The 18,449-nt window shown below is 38.8% G+C and overlaps 1 protein-coding gene across 1 annotated transcript; it reads right to left on the bottom strand.

Annotated features, from left to right (window-relative positions):
* Nucleotides 1–893: 893 nt before the first annotated feature.
* Nucleotides 894–17,580, bottom strand: pdzd4 (PDZ domain containing 4; the record flags this gene model as incomplete). The annotated part of the gene is made up of 8 exons (XM_081348466.1): nucleotides 894–2,846; nucleotides 5,650–5,751; nucleotides 6,767–6,829; nucleotides 6,942–7,040; nucleotides 7,756–7,846; nucleotides 7,969–8,258; nucleotides 9,084–9,122; nucleotides 17,521–17,580. The coding sequence occupies 8 exons, from the start codon at nucleotides 17,578–17,580 to the stop codon at nucleotides 894–896; spliced, it is 2,697 nt and encodes an 898-aa protein (XP_081204592.1).
* Between the last annotated feature and the right edge of the window lie 869 nt (nucleotides 17,581–18,449).

The following is an 18,449-nucleotide window of genomic DNA, read 5'->3' as shown; positions in this document are numbered from 1 at the left end:
GGAAAACAATTACCATACATTCAAAATTAAAAAGCATAATGTGGCTTACATTGTGCTTTTGTCTTATTTGGGTCCTAATAAACAGTACAGGAGAATAGTGTAAACAGACTATCACAAATAAGCAGTACAAATCTCAGTTCAGCACCACGTCTCTGTAGAAAAGTTTAGCATGATTGTGTCTGCACAGGTTAAGCACTTATATGATGTTGTAGTTAGAGCGGTAAGTTGCACAAAAGTCTTACTGTTATCCAATCCTGCTATTGTCAATGAAAATCAAGAATTCAACAGTTAAGAAATTGAATTGTTTTTCTTTTGGTTCAGCTATGAGGAAATTACCATATGAATTCCATTTGTTCTATATGTTTACTTGCAATGGGCAGATTTAGACTAAACAGTTTTCCTGCTCAACCCAACAAAGAGACCTGTGTGCAGTTTGTGTGTCTGTTGTGCTTGTCTGTGTACGTTCAGTCAACATTCATAAACTTCCAAGTGTCTGTCTTTTAGTTTAAACAATTAAACAGAAATTCTTTAAAGCATATATGCTTGACCCCAGAGGAGTGTCAGTTATGTACATTGAGAATGTCACATTCAATAATCAAGAAAATCAAGTTTTTCAAGGACTTAAGAGTACCACCACCCAAAAAACTTCTTAATGAGTTTTAACTAGTCTTTTGATTTGAAATGTACATTTACTTGAGAATCATCACAGCATAAGATATTAAGACTTCAGAGAATGTTAATGTTAAATTAAAGAGGGTGATAGATGCTAAACTTTGCTCAGCCATAATAGTAAAGTGGAATGATGATCCTTTGCAACTGTTAAGAACTGTTCAGGATAGTAATTGGATAAAATAGATTCTCTCTCTGTTGTCCTTCCACACCATCCTTTCATTTCAGACTGTGGTAACGGACAGAAGAGGATTGTACACCTTTGTCCCGTCTGGAGAGCGAGAGCCATGTGCCAGTAGCTCTTGGATGGTGATCCAGTTGTCCAGTATGCGTCTATTGCGTTTCTTGGAGCTCTTTTTCTGACTGAGCTCTAGGAGTGAGGCTGGGTTCTGACCTGACTCTGACTGGCTCTCCTTGCCCATGTCCAGACCACGATCCCGGAGATATTCCAAACGACTCTGCATCATAAACTCTCTGCGTCTGCGCTGCTCACGGGCCCTCAGCAGCTGCTGCTTACGCTCTTCTTTGCTCCAGTAGCGTCCCATCTTCATTTCGCTCACTGCGTCATCATCAGTTGTCATTCCGCTACGTTCCTCACGGATCTTCATCGCTCTTGCTTTCAAGAGCCGGTCTCGGACGGGACGTTTGGCCACATAGCGGGTCCCATCGCTCCTTATCTTCACCTTCCACTCCATGCGTGGTGAGGCAGGGGGAAGCGGCAAAGGTAAAGCCAGAGAAAGCTTCACTGGGCTGGGGTGAGGCAGCGACCCAAAAGTGGCATTCCCATGGCCCTCACGGTCACTGCCGCCCATTGGTGCCTCACTTTCTCCTTCCACGGCTCTATCCAAGGGTCCAGAACTCTCGGAAAGTGAAGATCCCAGATGCATGCAACTCTGGTAGCGTTCTGGAGTGAAGCAGTTGGAATGACGGCGTCGAGTGAAGTAAGGACTTGACTCTGCACTACGACCACCATTCCTGTCATGGCTGCTCACCCTAGAATTGCCGCCGTGTGTCACCCCTTCAGGCATACGACGGATGGTTCCTTCTCTGGAGAGTGAGCTGTATTTCTGGTTCATAGGGGTGTTAGTCTGAAACTTCTTGTAGCTGCTTGGTGAATATGAACTGTTGAGGCTTGCTCGTCCCCTTTCGCACCAAGTTGGTCGATCCTTGTGTCTAATTAGCATAGGGCTTGTTGACTCATCCAACTGAGAAACTGGAAGTCGATGCTCACTCACCATAGGTGTGCTCCTGCAGCTCTCTCCCCCAGTGTTGTAAGCGCTGGTGCTCTCCTTGTCCGACCGTTCCTTCTCAGGAAGTTCGTTGATGTCAGATAGCTCATGCAATGGAGACCCCTGAGGTTCTGCAGATGCCCGGCCAGATGTTTCTTCCTCCATCAGCCAGGCTTTCAAACAGCGCTCTCTTAACTGCTGCATCTTCTGTGCCCGTAGAATGTTCCGGCACTTGAACTCAAGGTGTCTCATTTCCTCTTCCAAAAGCGCCATCTCATGTGGAGTCAGGTTCTCGTTACTGTTCTCATCCAGAGTCTCCTCCCTCTCCCTATTCTCATCTTCCTTTTGTGCCTCTCCTTCTTTCTGCTTCCCTTCTTGAACCTGCTGCACTTTCTTTATCCTCTTTTCATAACGACACTTGATTTCCAGAAGTTGCCTGTACCTCTCGCATTCCTCCTCTGTCAGACCCGGCATCATCATCCCGCTGATGGGATCGTGAAGGTACCCGCCACCCACACTTCCACAGTCCAGTGAGTCTGTGCTGAGGTGGAGCTCTCGGAGAGGAAACAGTGGAGATGGCGTGTCGCTCCCTCCTCCACTGTTCCTGCTGGGCCTGAACTTGCGCAAGCTGCCAGGTGTGTTGGTGGCATTTGTGTTGGAGGCGCTGGTCTGCTCGTCGCCCAGAAGGATGTCATGCTCAGAGGACTCTTCGTTCTTTGTGCTCTCATCAGTGCGGCCCACACCGCTGTCGAGCTCCTGACTGTTGCTAAGGGTTGCTAGGCTGAGCATGGGTGTCTCCCGATGTGGGGCTTCTTCAGTAATGCCTGTTTGGGTTCTCTTTTGGCGGAAATGGTACAGGCCAGACAGATGTGAAGTATTAAGGCTGTCCACACTCATCTCTACAGGTAACTCACAATCAAGCTCCTCTGGGTCCAAATGAGTGTCCGTCTAGGGGAAAGGTACAAAAAGGAAGTGAAGGGAAAAAGTAAGCAAGCAAAGAGGGGAAGAGTTAGAGGTTGACATCACCAGTATTGTCATAAAAGTAAATATATGCAGTAATACACTTCAACACTAGATGGCAATATAAACATTTGTTTAAATGTATTCAACATTGTGTTGTATCAAGGATTGTGGGGCCTGTTATTTATAGTCATTTTATAATATGTGTATTAATATATATTATACATCTGTATTATTATACATATAGTTTGTCTTAGGTGACACTGTATTTTATAGTGTCCTTGTTACACTTGTTGCATGTACTATAGTAATAACAGTAAAGTATATGCAATTGCATGCAACTAACTCTAAACCAAACCCTATTTCTAACCATAACCCTGCAAGTGATATTGTTAATTAATATTACTCAGTACTTAAATTTATAATTACACTGTAACAACAAGGACACCTTCAAATAAAGTATAGCCTTATCTTACATGATCATTGAGACCTGGACATGGAAATTAAACTATTTACATTTATTTTCTTTTGACATACTTTATAACAAAGTGGCACTACTCTGATGTTCATTTGTTTATTTTAATTTGTGAAAATTATGTTATATCATCCTACAGATTTATTGATGAATACAGATTTATTGATGTATTGATTTGTTTTCCCTGAGGATCTTTGTCTATAGACAGAAGACAATAATCAATTGCAATTGTCACTTGATTATATGTCTCTCTTCCTCTTGATTTAGTCAGCCTGTAATCTCTTTTTCTATGTAAACCGTTCTCTTTTCCCTTCCTGTTTCTCTATTACTGTCTCTCTTTCTCTATCCATCTCTTCCACTCTTGGTCTGACAGCTCCACTTGTTTCTGGTCTTCAGTTCATCATTAATCATTTTGTGTTGCTGGGAGGGTGATGAGAATGAGAGGTACAAAATGGCCCTCTTTTTGTTCTGATCTTGTTAGTGCTGAGCGTTGGCTGAAATGAGCTCCCTGTTTTATTCATTAGCTGACGGCTGTGCTCATGATAGATGATTTTTGCCGGCTGCACACAATAACCAACAGCCATTTTTTCAATATCTCCACTAGATCCCCAGAAATTGCTGAACAATTGACACAGTTACAAAGTCATAAATTTAGAGCACCATATATACAGCTCTGAAATATGTGGTCATTTAGAACAGATAATAAATGAGAGGTGCAAGAGTAAAAATGCTGTTAAATGTTAAATAGAATATCAAATTTGTTTGAATAGATATAGCTTGTATAGATATATATTTAGTTCAGATTAATTGCTGCTCTCTGTGTTATTTTTATTTGTTAGTCACTTTGGATGAAAACATCTGCCAAACGAAAAAATATAAATTCATAAATTAGATTGCAGCACTGGTTATTGAAGAATATTTTACATTATATTAATACAATAGCATCACAGTCATTTAAGTAAATAGATTATTGTGTTTCTAATAATGAGAAAAATACAAATTTACTAATTTCTAATGTTTTTTATTAATACCTAGACACATGAGTGTTTATGTGCACAGCTAAATCATATGTGTTAGTTTATGTCCTTGGAAACAGCTGACTGTGGAAATAAAAATCATTTCCTTTCTCTGAGTATCTTGCTCTATACCTCTTCATTTGCCCTCTCTTTCATACCTTCCATCAATTCCTTCAATTACTCCTCCTCTCTGCATTCTAATAGTGCACTTTTCCCCATGCATTCTGTAAAGCAGCTTTGTTCCCTCTCACTCTTCACCTCCTTGTGGAATAGTGTTAATGGAACTGCCACAAATCCTTGACGCCCATCACTAAGAGTGATCACATGATTGAGACATTGAGTGATGTGAGACTTCTGTTTCCCTTCCTTCAGCAAAATAAGCCATTAATTTTAGGATCTGCTGTCGTTGGGGACAGCGTGGGTCCATTAACTTTGCATGTGCCTCAAAAAGCCAATTGTTGTGTGTGTGTGTATGTACTTGAATTGTGCTTGAATGTGTGTGCCTAGAGGACCGTTTTATTGCAGAGGATGTGCAGATGATTTCATGGAGATCTTTGTTATATTGCATTTTAACGTCCGCTTTGTTTTAGGTTTCTCCTAAAAGAAATTCCAAAATATCAGACTTAAGCATTTTTATTACCTTTAAAAGGTAATGACATTTAAAATTACTACTATTGGTGGATAATACAGTAATGGTGTCAATATATTTATATTTTTAATGAATCCAGTTAATTTAGATGCTACCACATTAAAAATATTGTAGGACTTGACAAAACATCCATAGACATATATATAATTTCATATTAAAATGAATTTTGGTCTTGGAAGAATTCAGAATTTTGATTGCAGACTTTCTGAACATTTAAGATCTCTTCCGAAATTATGTAAGACATGTTTACTAGGGTCCGTTTTTAGGATGGACAAATATGAGAAGCAGCAATTCACTCTCAATTTAACACATTACAAGAGTGTCCAATCCTGCTCCTGGAGCACCACTGTCTTGCAGAGTTTAGCTCCAACCCTAATTAAACTCACCTGAACCAGCTATTCAAGGTCTTACTAGGCATCCTTGAAACTTCCAGGTGTGTTGAGGCGAGCTGGAGCTAAACTCTGCAGGACAGTGCCTTTAGGAGCAGATTTGGACACCCCTGGTCTAGACTAGGATATTGATAGTTGATAAAAAAGACTTTCTATTTTGTTTGCATGTACTCTAATAAATATATGTCTTTGTCCTCCTTCATTCTATTCTAGTGTGTTCACATTGTAAATCCTATTTCTTTCTCATGTTATATGTATTTACCTCTATCTCTGGTCTGGCCAGCAGTAATGAGAAGTTGGTGCTGTCCTCACGGGTCAGGATGGCCACCGCTTCCTCTCGGTTCTGAACTTCCATCCCATTTATCTAATGTGGGACAGACGGAGCCATCACACACCAAAGGTCAGCTCTTTTCCAAAATAATTATAATAATTTGTTACATTTACATAGCGCTTTTCTGGGTATTCAAAGCGCTTTACATGGTAGGGGGAATCTCCTCTACCACCACCAATGTGCAGCATCCTTCTGGATGATGCGACGGCAGCCATATTGCGCCAGAACGCCCTTCACACATCAGCTTATTGGTGGAGAGACAGAGTGATGAAGCCATTCAGTATATATGGGGATGATTAGGAGGCCATGATAGACAGAGGCCAATGGGTAAATTTGGCCAGGATGCCAGGGTTACACCCTTACTCTTTTTCCGAAGGACATCCTGGGTTATTTAATGACCACAGAGAGTCAGGACCTCGGTTTAACGTTTCATCCGAAGGACAGTGCTTTTTGACAGTATAGTGTCCCCATCACTATACTGGGGGGCGTTAGAACCCACACAGACCACAGGGTGAGCACCCCCTGCTGGCCTCACTAACACCTCTTCCAGTAGCAACCTAGTTTTCCCAGGAGGTCTCCCATTCAGGGACTGACCAGACGCAACCCTGCTTAGCTTCAGTGGGCAACCATTCTTGGGCTAAAGAGTGATATGGGTGCTCTTCAAGTGCTTCTAGAGACAAAAATAAAAATGATATAAAATAGAGGCAAAAATAATATAACATCAAAACATCAGTAAATGGGTGGTCATGTTTCAGCTGAGTCCAAGGTAATGGATGTGTCAATGTCACATCAGAAACCAGAATAAACTAAGAACTTGTCAAGACAATGGAATCATGTCACTCTGTGTTTGCTGTTCTGTAATTATTCTCTAGAGAAAATGTGTGGGCTGCCTTAAAAGTCTCACCAATTATCTGTTTATAGACTGAGTGTATCTAGAAGCACTTGGTCTGCATCCCAGATGAACATAATGACATTATGATGTCAGTTCATTTGTAAATATTCTTGATGAAATTTGACTCTAAGAGCACATCTGAGAAAAAAAACATACCTGTAATATTCTGTCCCCCTTTCTGATTCTTCCATCTTTTGCTGCTATGCTGTTTGGATTCACCTAAGAACAGGGAATGTATATCAGCTGGATAACTGAAATATCACAGTTGAATACTTTTTTACTTTTGTGTTGAGCAGTAAAACATGACATCCGGCCTCATGTGATCACTCACTGCTCCAATGTAGATGCCTTGGTCTTCCTCGTCGTCTGTCCGGTAACAGACTGTTAGCCCCAGTTTATCCTGCTGGCTCGACTTGTACAGCTCCACCTCCTGACAGAGACATAGAAGGAGAGCTGCTTATATGGGGTAAAGATTGAACCCTCTGCTTTAAAGATGCACAGAGACAGAAAGCCAGCCAAAGCAAATGTATGAGATATTGTAGGTTGTTGCAATGTGTTTGGGTAACTGGTTATGTTAACCCATTTAATCCAATTTTTTCCCTTTCTACCTGGAAAGTCCAATGAATCAAACAGCATGCCTTTTCTAAAAAATAAAAGGTTAATGTGGAAGTATGTGCTTGGTCACAGTTGTAATCCTGTGGAATCTGCAATCAGAGATTGTACAGTTTGCAATATAAGGCGATTGTTTGGGGGAGGGAATCCAGAATAATTGTATACTGTATTTATTTTTGCTGTTTCATGTTTTGTTTGCAGATTTTGAGCATGTTTGCATTTTATTTTTATTTACAATGTACAACGTTATTTATAATAATAACTTTATATTGTATTATGTTACATTTTTACCTACATAATGTGTTTCTCTATATTTTGACAGGTTTTACTTGTTTACTTATTATATTGGAGCTTTGACTTTGACATCAAACAATGAAACAGCTCTGGCCATTATCACCATCCAGGTAAAAAAAAATAAAAAAATCATAACTTTGCTCACCAATTTTATCAGCGGTATTTAATTCGGTATATGTAGTGGTTGATTATTTATAATTAAATGTAAATGATTTATTTTGATTAGTTGGTGTTCCCACCTCATATTCCAGCTCTTCTTGTTGATCCACCTCATGGTTAGCCACATTGAAGTAGTCATTTGGATCACTATATTCCTGCCCCAGAGAACCACTGTGAAAAGACACATGTTTCTTCAGCAGGTTTTCAGTGCATGTAACATTTGTCCACCTCACAAACCCGCAGAGACACTAATGAGAACTGATAAAGAGGCAGAGGGCAGTGAAGACGCTCACAGGTCATTCAGCAGGTACGGCTCCACAAGCTGGGCGAGGGGAGGGGAGGGTGGAGGCATTGGTGATCCACTACTTGGGTAAGACCCTCTGTCCCCATTCAGGAAGTTCTGGAAGCTAATGTCAGTCTGGGTGCCGTTGTCCATGCAGTCTGTGATAGCCATGAGCCGAGCCGTGCCAGCGGCCGCACCTAATCTCCTCCTGTGACCCTTGCGTACCACCTGAAGCAGCAGAGGATCATGAGGCTGCCCATCCTTGTCCTGGGACAGGTGAGATGTTCTTCTGCCTTTGAGCTGCAGGTAGTGAAAATAGTTACCATATAGGATTAATGCAATTGTATCTCCACATTAAATATAATGTAAAGATTGGTTGTTCAATCTGAAAATGCTGAAGCAGCACTATAAAGAGACTGGGGTGGAAGGGAGGGAGACAGATAAGAAAAATGAGAGATGGAGAGAGGGAAGATAAATGCACAAATAAGCAAAACTCAAGGAAGGATGTAGTTCTGCTCCTCCTTGGTGAGAAGTAACATTGCAAACCAGCAAAAATGGCTTGTGCAAGACAAGCAAGAGCTGTTCATCATCCAATCACAAACGGACATAGAAAGAGAAGAAACTGATCTTACAGCTGCTGCTTTGCCATTCAAAAGATTGGGTCATTTCTTGCTCACCAAGGCTGCATTTATTTAAAAAAAATTCAATAAAAGCAGTGATACTGTGAAATTTTAGTACAATTTAAAAGAACTGTTTTCCTTTTTAATGGAAGAATGTAATTTATTCCTATAACGGCAAAGCTTTCACCAACCATTATTCCAGTTTTCAATGTCATGTAATTTGTCTAATATGCGGATTTGGTCATTAAAATAAATGATTACCATTCTTATTATTATCAATGTTGAAAAATAATTTTTTTTTTTTCAGGATTATTTGAATAGAAAGTTCAAAATATTTTTTTAGAATATAAAAAATATATATTTTGATAATTTTTTAAAATATTTAAAAATATATATTTTTAAATAGAAATCTTTCTAATTTCCCTAATAAAGACCCCAAACTTTTAACAGTAGTGTATAGACATGTGATGAGACAAATATCAGATCTGAGTGGTATTTGTCCTACCTTTACTTCTGCATCAATGGGACGCAGAGTGTTTCCCTTCTATGGAGAAAAAACAAGCAGAAACAGATTAAAAGATGTAAATATTGACAGCTTTAAAAAGAAAAGAAAAAACAGCTGATTAATGTTTTGGCAGGATTATTTTGTTGCGCATCACTGATTCTTGAGTACTAGGACAGCTACAAAACGTGAAAAATATTGTTTATGTATCAGAGATTTATTTTAATATTTTATACAGATCAGTGTTTGAGTTTTCCAACATAATTTGGTTTGTGAGTGTCAAGTCACCTTTATTTACATAGCGCTTTATACATTACAGATTGTTTCAAAAGAACTTAAGAGTGATAACAGGAAAATGATGCATTTCACCTGTTGTTCAGCTGAAGTCAGTTCAGTATTGATTCAGTTTCATTGTAAAGATAATCAATTATTAAATTAGTTCACTTCATCTGTAAAGCAGTTCTGCAGAAAACCGGTGTTTTCGTCCATCTCTGTTCAGTTCTCACACAACATCGTCAGTACAGTCAGATCAATAATATCATTAAATATCACTCACTGCGTCCCAAAGCACTAAGCGTCCCAAACTAAGCAAGCCAGAGGCAATAGTGGCAAGGAACACAAACTCCATCAGGTGACAGAATGGAGAATAAAACCTTGAAACCAGGCTCAGTTGGGGGGTCAGTTCTTCTCTGGCCAGCGAATGAACACTGTGATTATGATTCAGGCTGCATCACAAGTCAGAATTCAGATCGGGATCAGTAGCATTCAAATATTCATCCAGTTCCTTTTGATTGAAGATCAGATTCATCATGCTGGAATGGAGCTGAAGCTGGCCATGTGGTCTGTGTGGAGGACCTTTCTGGTATATGTATATTTATACCATGGTCTGGGTGAATACTCGATTCTGATTGGCTGCAGGGTGTCTGTTAAAAAGTGATAATGTACACCTAAATAAACCGTCAGGCGTAACCAAGGAAACCAAGTTATTGTTTGTAACTTATAACTTTAGATTTCGATTGTAAAACTAATTAAAATATAAACTAATGTTTTAAAAATGTGTTATTTGGCAAGTGACCATGGTATAAGCGGGTTAATGCCCTTCGAGGTGTCCATTGTCAGGTATTAATGGACTTCGGCGGAGGTTCACGCCTCGCCGTCGTCCATTAATACCTTATAATGGACACCTCGTCGGGCATTAACCCTTACATATATTACAGATTATAGCATGTCCTACATGTGCTGTTGTGGATGCTGGTTAATAACTCTTAGGCTGTTGTTTTATCTATTATAATTATAACTGACAGATTTCTAATAGTGCAGATTTGGATTTGTGCATTGGGACAGATGACAGGCCTTAGGGAGGGACAGATGAGAGGTGATTTAACCCTCATGAATACAACCCACAATCAATAAAGTACGTTTGACATTCTCTCTCTCTCTCTCTCTCTCTCTCTCTCTCTCTCTCTCTCTCTCTCTCTCTCTCTCTTCTTTCATCATTCTCAAAGCAGTCGAGCTACAAATAACTGACCCTTAGAGACCAGGTTTCACCCCAATCCTTATGCTTTTTGACTGAAAGTCTTTCAGTGTCTAAAAGAGGTGAAACCTATTTATTTTTCATTGTGTTCAGCTCATTATCGATCCTGTCAGTAGCTTTGATTACAAATGGACTGTTTGCTCATGGGATTCAGAGTTGATGGAGCAATAGCGATATTGGCAAACATGGAGTTCTCGAGCAGAAGAGTTTTTCCATTGCATGATCAAGTGGCCTCTACAGAACTCAGTGGGTGATTGTACTTATCAGTTCAATACCAGGAGACAGCAATTACATCTCTTTAACTTCTGATACACCTCTATTGACCTTCACCCTGTACATTTGGCCCTGTGGAATATTTGCATTGCTAATGAAGGAGCTTCTGAAAGCTCTAACAGATACTGCAATCCACATCCACACCCCAACGATCCCAATCATCTCACATTAATTCAAAGTCTGATCTACCAAACAAACTGCATTAATTATGGTTCTTTCCAAGACTTGTAGCATGAAGCAGCAAAAAAAACTATTTTGTTGTCTTTTAAGAAAATGTTTAAACTTTAGAAAATGTTCATCTAGCTAGTATGGAATCAGATGCTGTTTTTTAGTTCTTCATAAAGTAAACCATCACAACAAAATTCAATTCTTTAACATTAGCTGACATTCATTATACTGTTTGTAGAATTTAACAATAACAAAAAAAATTAAATGCTTTAAAAGTTTTTTTCATTTTTAGTTTGATACCCAATGCAGAAATGTCGCGATGTAACAGAAGTAGAGACATGTTTCTGAGTGAAACAATAAAACAATACTTAGTGAAACATATTTCTGAATAAATAAAAAAAAGTAGGTCAGAGACTAGGTTCTATCTGTCGGTTGTTGATTGTATGGAGGCGAATGCGAGTTTGCAGTCAATTGTAAGAAAGGGATGGGGTTTAAGTGGATTAAATGTTTGAAGAAGGCCATCATACGTCAGCAGAGAGTGGTCTGCCATTTCACCAGAAGATGGAGTGATGACATTTTGATTTAAATAAAATAAATAAATGTGTGAATGGAGGAATCGTTCAATAAGATTCAAAATAGGTTGAATGCTGACTACAATAATTTTAACTAATGTTATAAAGTAGTAGACTGTGCCTTGAACGAAAGTGCCTTGCTTGTATCTGCTTATTGCATCTGTAACTGCTTTAATGCTTCTACTCTGCCACCTCTGAGTATTACCTCTTGTGGTTATTATTACAGAAGTATGAGCTTTATATTGGAGTGACAGGTTGTTTGTTGTTGCATTTCCACCGACGGCCTGCTATGATTACTAATTATAATTAGATAATTATAACAGAGGGCCGTTTCCAAAAAGATTCTCCCCAAATAATTATTCTGATTATGGCCTCTTTTTTTTTTTTTTTTGAGTTTCATTTTGAAATGAGCTTGCTTCTATCAATCAACTTGACCCAGTTAAACAAAGTGTTAGAAATGCTAAACGTCTTCACAAAGGTTCTAAGTACTGCAGTAAACTAGGTCAACTCAGTTTGAGGTTCTAAATTGTGCCTTTTACATTGTTTCCAAACTCTATTCCCGTCCTCCCTCCCTCTTTCCATCACCTTCCCCTCAGGATTTCGTCTTGCTTTTGATTAGAGTTTAGAGGAGGGAAACTCTCTCTCTCTCTCTCTCTCTCTCTCTCTCTCTCTCTCTCTCTCTCTCTCTCGCTCTCCGCCCTGGATTGAACCTTAACCTCCATCAATCCTGAGTCCTGAGCAGTGATGTACGGTTTGTATGTTCAAGATTGGCGATAGCAATTTTTGCTCCTACTAGTGTTGCCGGTCAGGGCAGGGCAAGGGTTGCGCTAGAAACCAGAGGAGAATTTAACTAAAGGTTACTTGTGCCTGAAATGTCAGTCTGGATTAGTTTTACTTTCTTCTTTCCTCCTCCTATTCTCCGAGTAGGTGAAGGGTGGACTGTTTTATCTTTTTCCTTTCATGTCGCTGCGTGTTTGGAGAGACCTCCTGCAGCGTGGAGGGTACACTTCACCCCGCACTAGTGGATCATGTTTATTTACATCAATGTTTTTTTCCAAACGCCTGATTTAGTGTGCTAGACTATTTGTGTTCGCCATCATTATTGCGTCTTCGTGCGTTGCAGTGAGAAAGCATATAAGTCTTGCTTAATGACCTCAGTTGCCTTGGCAACGGCATCCCATAGAGACAAATTTGACAGGGTATGTTAGGTAGAGGCAGGAAGACTGAGAGAGCGAGAGGGAAACTCATCAGACGTGTCGTGTGTGTGTGTGTGTGTGTGGGGGGGGGGGGGTTAGGCGGGATTACAAAAGGCAAAGTGGAAAAAAAGGCTAATTTTAGAGCGACTCAACATGCACAGGATTTTTGTGCAGACTGAGCTCATTTAAATCTCATCATAAGACTAAAGCTTAGCAGCAATTAGCGCGGATGAGCATCACATGAAGATAGTCCTGCCAAATGAATGCGATGGCGTTCACGGATAGCGATTCCACGCGCTCGGCTATTCCAGCAGAGCCGGCTAATGTGATCCAGTGTGAATGGTATTATTCATGCCTGCAGCAGCTTGTCCTGAGTCCAATGAAGCCTGTCAGGATGTGTCTGCTCTTCATTACTGTGTGCCCAGCCACAGAGGAGAAACAAGAGCAAATGCCACTTACTCAGATACATAGAGCATGACACAGAGAAAGACTGAGTGAGAATGTGTGTCTAAGAAACAGTGTACTGTGATAAGCACTTCAGAGTAAGCAATAAGCCACAAGAGGTGCGATTTACTGTGGTTTTTATCGAACACTGCTTAACCCATGGCGGCTTGTTGCTTTTATAAAACAGTGACAATATTACAGTGCTAAAAGACATTTTAGGAAGAAATGCCAAGATCACCAGGGTGTTGATTTGATTTTGCTATATGTTACGAGTGCTTTTTAGCATGTTGCTGTGCAGTTGCTGGCTGCTTTTTAGGTGTTAGGTCAGTCCCTCCAGGATTTCGCGATTTTTTTTGTGTGATTTTTGCGATCAAAATGACTGATTTTGTGGTGGTAATTTCCAGAAATTTGTGAAAAAAATTGCGATTTTTATATTTTATAATTAGGACATCACATTTACCATAATAGTATTATGTCAGATGCACAATAGTCATACATGACACAAATCACAAACAAAAATTCTAATCAAATTCTCATCAAATGAAAAACTTTTGAAACAGCCTATATTAAATATTATTTGAGCAGGTGTAGTAAATATTAAGAGCAGGTGTAGTAATCAGGCATGTGATTGGCGAAGGACAAAAAAGCAGGAAAATATACTGAAATTCAATCAGGCAATCATACATTTCACAATTTTATATTTATATATGAATGTCAAATGGTTTCCTCTATACTATTCTGATCCCTAGATATGTCTCGGGTCCCTCTGTCAGTATAAGCCTGAGGGAGTTTACACCAGTTTTATCATCTCCTGGTGGGATTATAAATCAAAATGCCCTGTAAGAAAAGTATGTAAAAAATAGGACCCGCTGTGTTAAGGTGAATGAATTTTCCATATTAACCTGTAATATAAATACACATTGTGTTGTGTCCGTAAACAAATAATGTCCTGAAAGATGTGTCTTTTCCATTTTTTTTTCTTTCACCGTGGCTTAGAAAAGTAATAGCACACCTCCCTTCAACAAGTCACACGATTTGGTATAACTTACCGTTCAAAAGTTTGTTGTAGTTTTTATAGAAATTAATACTTTATTCAGCAAGGATGCATTAAATTGATCAACAGTGACAGCAAAGAGACTTTTACGTTATTACAAAAGGTTTCTATTTTAAATGAATGCTGTTCTTTTTATTTTTCTATTCATCAAAGAATGCTGAATTTATCTATCATGATTTTCACAAAAATATTAAGCAACGCTACTGTTTTCAACATTGATAATAATAAGAGATGTTTCTTGAGCACCAAATCAGCATATTAGAATGATTTCTGAAGGATCATGTGACTCTGAACACTGAGTAATGATGCTGAAAATTCAACTTTGCCATCACAGGAATAAATTACATTTTAAAATATATTAAAATAGAAAACAGTTAAGCTGTGGTAATATTTCACAATATTACTCTTTTACTGTATTTTTGTTCAAATAAATGCAGCCTTGTTGAGCAAAAAAGACTTCTTTCAAAAATATAAAAAGATGGGTGCTGTTACTGATGACAGAATTTTCATTTTTGGGTAAACTATCCAATTGAACAATTTGAATATAGCGGGAACAAGTAAAGACATGTAATGTCTCCTGGTGATGTCTCCCACAGCTTGTGGATCACTCCCATGCTGATATCGTTTTGCATCACATTTTAAAGCGCATTATATATGCTTCACTATTCCTTTGTAAATCCAGGGGGCTTCCAGTGTTGATGCAGTTGATTTGGCAGGGGGCTTATGGTGTCTTCCAGCTCTTTCCACTAATAAGTGTGCAGCATTTAAAACAGCCTTACACAGAGAGGACTATCCGTCACTGGAAGAAACTGGTTAAGGAGCAAAACCCTCTGTGAAGAGCCACAGGCAGAGTAGAAAAAGGCAGAGAGAAGCTGGAAATTGAAGTGAGATTGAACAGATCAAGTGGGAGATCCTCTCGTTATTAGAGAAAGCTCGACCTATCCTGGCATGACATTGCGGTCTGGCGGAGAAAGCAAATTGCTCTCTGAACAAAACTTCAAAGCTGCAAACTCAAGCTGTGAAGAAGATTTTGGTCAAGTGGAGTTTAAATGTTACAGGTGAAAGAACTGAGAACTGAACTGCATCAGTGCATTTGAAATAGGTTGCGTTTTTGTTTGGTAGTCTTTGCTGGTATATAGTGCACATAAAAAATATATGCATGTTTTTTTTTAAATGTTAATCATGTATATAATTAAGTTTTGTTGAATAGATTGAGTTTTTGTTTTGAATTATTCTTTTTTTATTTACAAAAAAGGAGACACTTTGCTGTTATTTGAACAGCAACTGCATAGTACATCCGACCATCATTCTCACATTCTCTTCCGAAAATATATAAATTGAGTTAATATTTGCATATTCATTAACGTGACCTTGCAAAAAGGCTAAAATAGTTTATTTGTACAGGTTTCACAGATAATTACTGATTTGGACCCTTAGTTTTAATTCAAGGTGACATTACACTGCAGCCACTTTCCATTGTCAGCTTTAAGCCATGTGTTCAGAGACGTGCCTTGCTTTTTTATTTTGCATAGTTAAAGGATCAGTTTTGCTCTGGTACACTTGTACTCAGCTTCTGAATTCAATAAACCTTGATTTTAACATTCCATTTCCATCCGTGCCACAGATATTTTACACACCTGATAGGTTTTATTATTAGCAGATCTGCCCTTCTCTCATCCTGCTCTACTTTCCAGAAGTATAAATATCCCCTAGCTATCAATCATAGTCACATGACCTGTCATGTGGTTGGAAGAATGACAGAATGGAAGCCAAACTTTAACAACTCAACAGTGGAAGATGTTTAAAAACGAGCATCACCTTTTCTCTCTCAGCCTATTAGAAAGTCTCACCGCCATGTCAATTAGAGGATGCTGAGTAGGAAGTCTTTGTGTGGTTTGGGGGATTGCGGTTTTCAACACAGGATTAATTCATTAAATTCTTTGCTTAAAGCACCAACGTAACTTAAAAGCCCCTTGACACATCTTAAAGCTGCTCTGTTACGATAAACATTTTCCAGTTTGCTGGCAGATCTACAATCCCCGTAAGGATAACATGCTTTAACCTTGGTGCCGTTATGAGACAGCAGAATGTGAGTTTTTCATTGGTACTAAGAAGAACAGCATCCTCATGCAGAAGTACAGGAAGTACCTTAAACCCCAACACAAAGAACCATTTCAGAGGTAAATATAGTTGTATGATGAGCTATTAATGCCATTTAAGGAATGGTCCACTGTTATAGATCATGGAATGGTGATAATACTCAAGGTTGTCTATATTTGTTAAGGTCTAATTTCCCTTTTATATTTAATCATACACTAGATGGCCCGAATCCTTGTATCCATGTTTCAGTAAGTGGAATCCTTTGTGGAAGCTGTTATAGCAACAAAGGGAGGACGGACTCCCTATTATTACCACGGTTTTAAAATTGAATATTTAACAGTTAGTTGTGTGTGTTCCTAATACATTTAATACATAAGTTATAGCTGATCTGTTACTTTTAATGTTACATTTGATACCGTTGAAATGTTTGGGGTCAGTAAGATGTTTTTTAAAGGTTTCTTATGCTCACCAAGGCTGCATTTATTTGATAAAAATTTAGAAAAAAACAAATTTTGTAAAATATCATAATTTAAAATAATTGTGTATATATTTTAAAATGGTATTTATTCTTATGATGGCAAAGCTGATTTTTTCATCAGCCGTTAGTCCAGTCATAGTATTACATGATCCTTTAGAAATCACTCTAATATGCTGATTTGTTGCACATTTCTTATTATCAATGTTGAAAAATATTTTTAGTACAGACAGTACTTAATTTTTTTTGTGGAAATACTATTTCGTGATATAATTTTATTTCAGGATTCTTTAATGAATAGAAATTTCAAAAGAACAGCATTTATTTGAAATATTGTTTTTGTAACATTAGTAATTGCATTACTGTCACTTTTGATCAATTGAATGCATCCTTGGTGAATATATTAATTTCTTCTTTCTTTTTTTATCTTACTGACCCCAAACTTTTGAACAGAAGTGAATGTTGCATTATGGTGTATTTAAATTCATGATGCATTATGAACTTCATAACTTCATGAAACTTGTACCTTCTAATGATTATTCCCAATAAGCATTACGTTTGCCCGTGCAAAACCAAAAATGAAGAGAAATTTTAATATGCACTTGTTTATGTTGGCACTCTCACCTGAAACATGATCCTGTACTGTTCCTCCGGCCTGTTCACCACACACATATTGCAGCCCATCCTGGCTTGTGATTTCCTGAGGGGGTGCGATTCCTCGATTCCTGATTCTCCGATGTAGGTGCCTATCCCTGCCTTCCAATTACATGAATCCTTCCCTGAGATCAGAGGTTAAGACTCTGCACTCCATGAAAGGGCTTTGATGTGCTTTTCTTTGTCTGCTTCCCACATTCAGGCCCGGCTGCTGTTTTAATTGAGGTCCAACCCTGGAAGCGGGATCAGAGATGCTGAAGCATCCAGCCGTGAGAAAGTCGAGGTTTGATTGCTGTTGTATGAAGCCTCTGATGTCCGTGTGCTTTTACCCAGCTTTGAATTTACTTCACCATATACACTCAGGGAAGCTGGTTGAATGTTACAGCCTTTAAAACTTCACCTATGACAGAATTATGATGACGCAAATCTGATAATATTATATTAGACTGAAAATGTTTCATATCCCCAAAGTCTTTGCACTTGAAACAAGCAGCGAGCCGAGGATTAAATTCACAGATCCCACCGTGTCTGAACGATATAATCAAAGACGAGATCTGCTCAGCGTAAACTCCCTGGTGCCAAAGTCGTAGACTAAGACATGAATTATTAAATAAAAGATGCAATAAACAAATGTTTACTTTCCGCCGCTCCGTTTTCCCCTGAGAGATGCCTTCCTTCACACTCTGTTTCTATTATTAGAGAGCTTGTTCCCTTCATTTACATATAACAACACTCTGTAGGCGCAGACATGCATGTCATGCTATCTGAAGTGCTTTAAAACATGTTGCTTGAGTATGACTAGTGCCTGCTGCAGTACTGACTTGTTGAGTATTTCCGTTCCGATTTATTCCCTACAATAAAACATTCTTGCAATTACAATGCGGATGCGTTAAGATGTT

Source organism: Scardinius erythrophthalmus (genome assembly GCF_964197995.2).
Source record: "Scardinius erythrophthalmus genome assembly, chromosome: 20".
In the NCBI taxonomy this organism is placed as follows: domain Eukaryota; kingdom Metazoa; phylum Chordata; class Actinopteri; order Cypriniformes; family Leuciscidae; genus Scardinius; species Scardinius erythrophthalmus.
The sequence above is the reverse complement of the archived record's forward strand: the minus strand, read 5'-3'. Positions and strand labels throughout refer to the sequence as shown.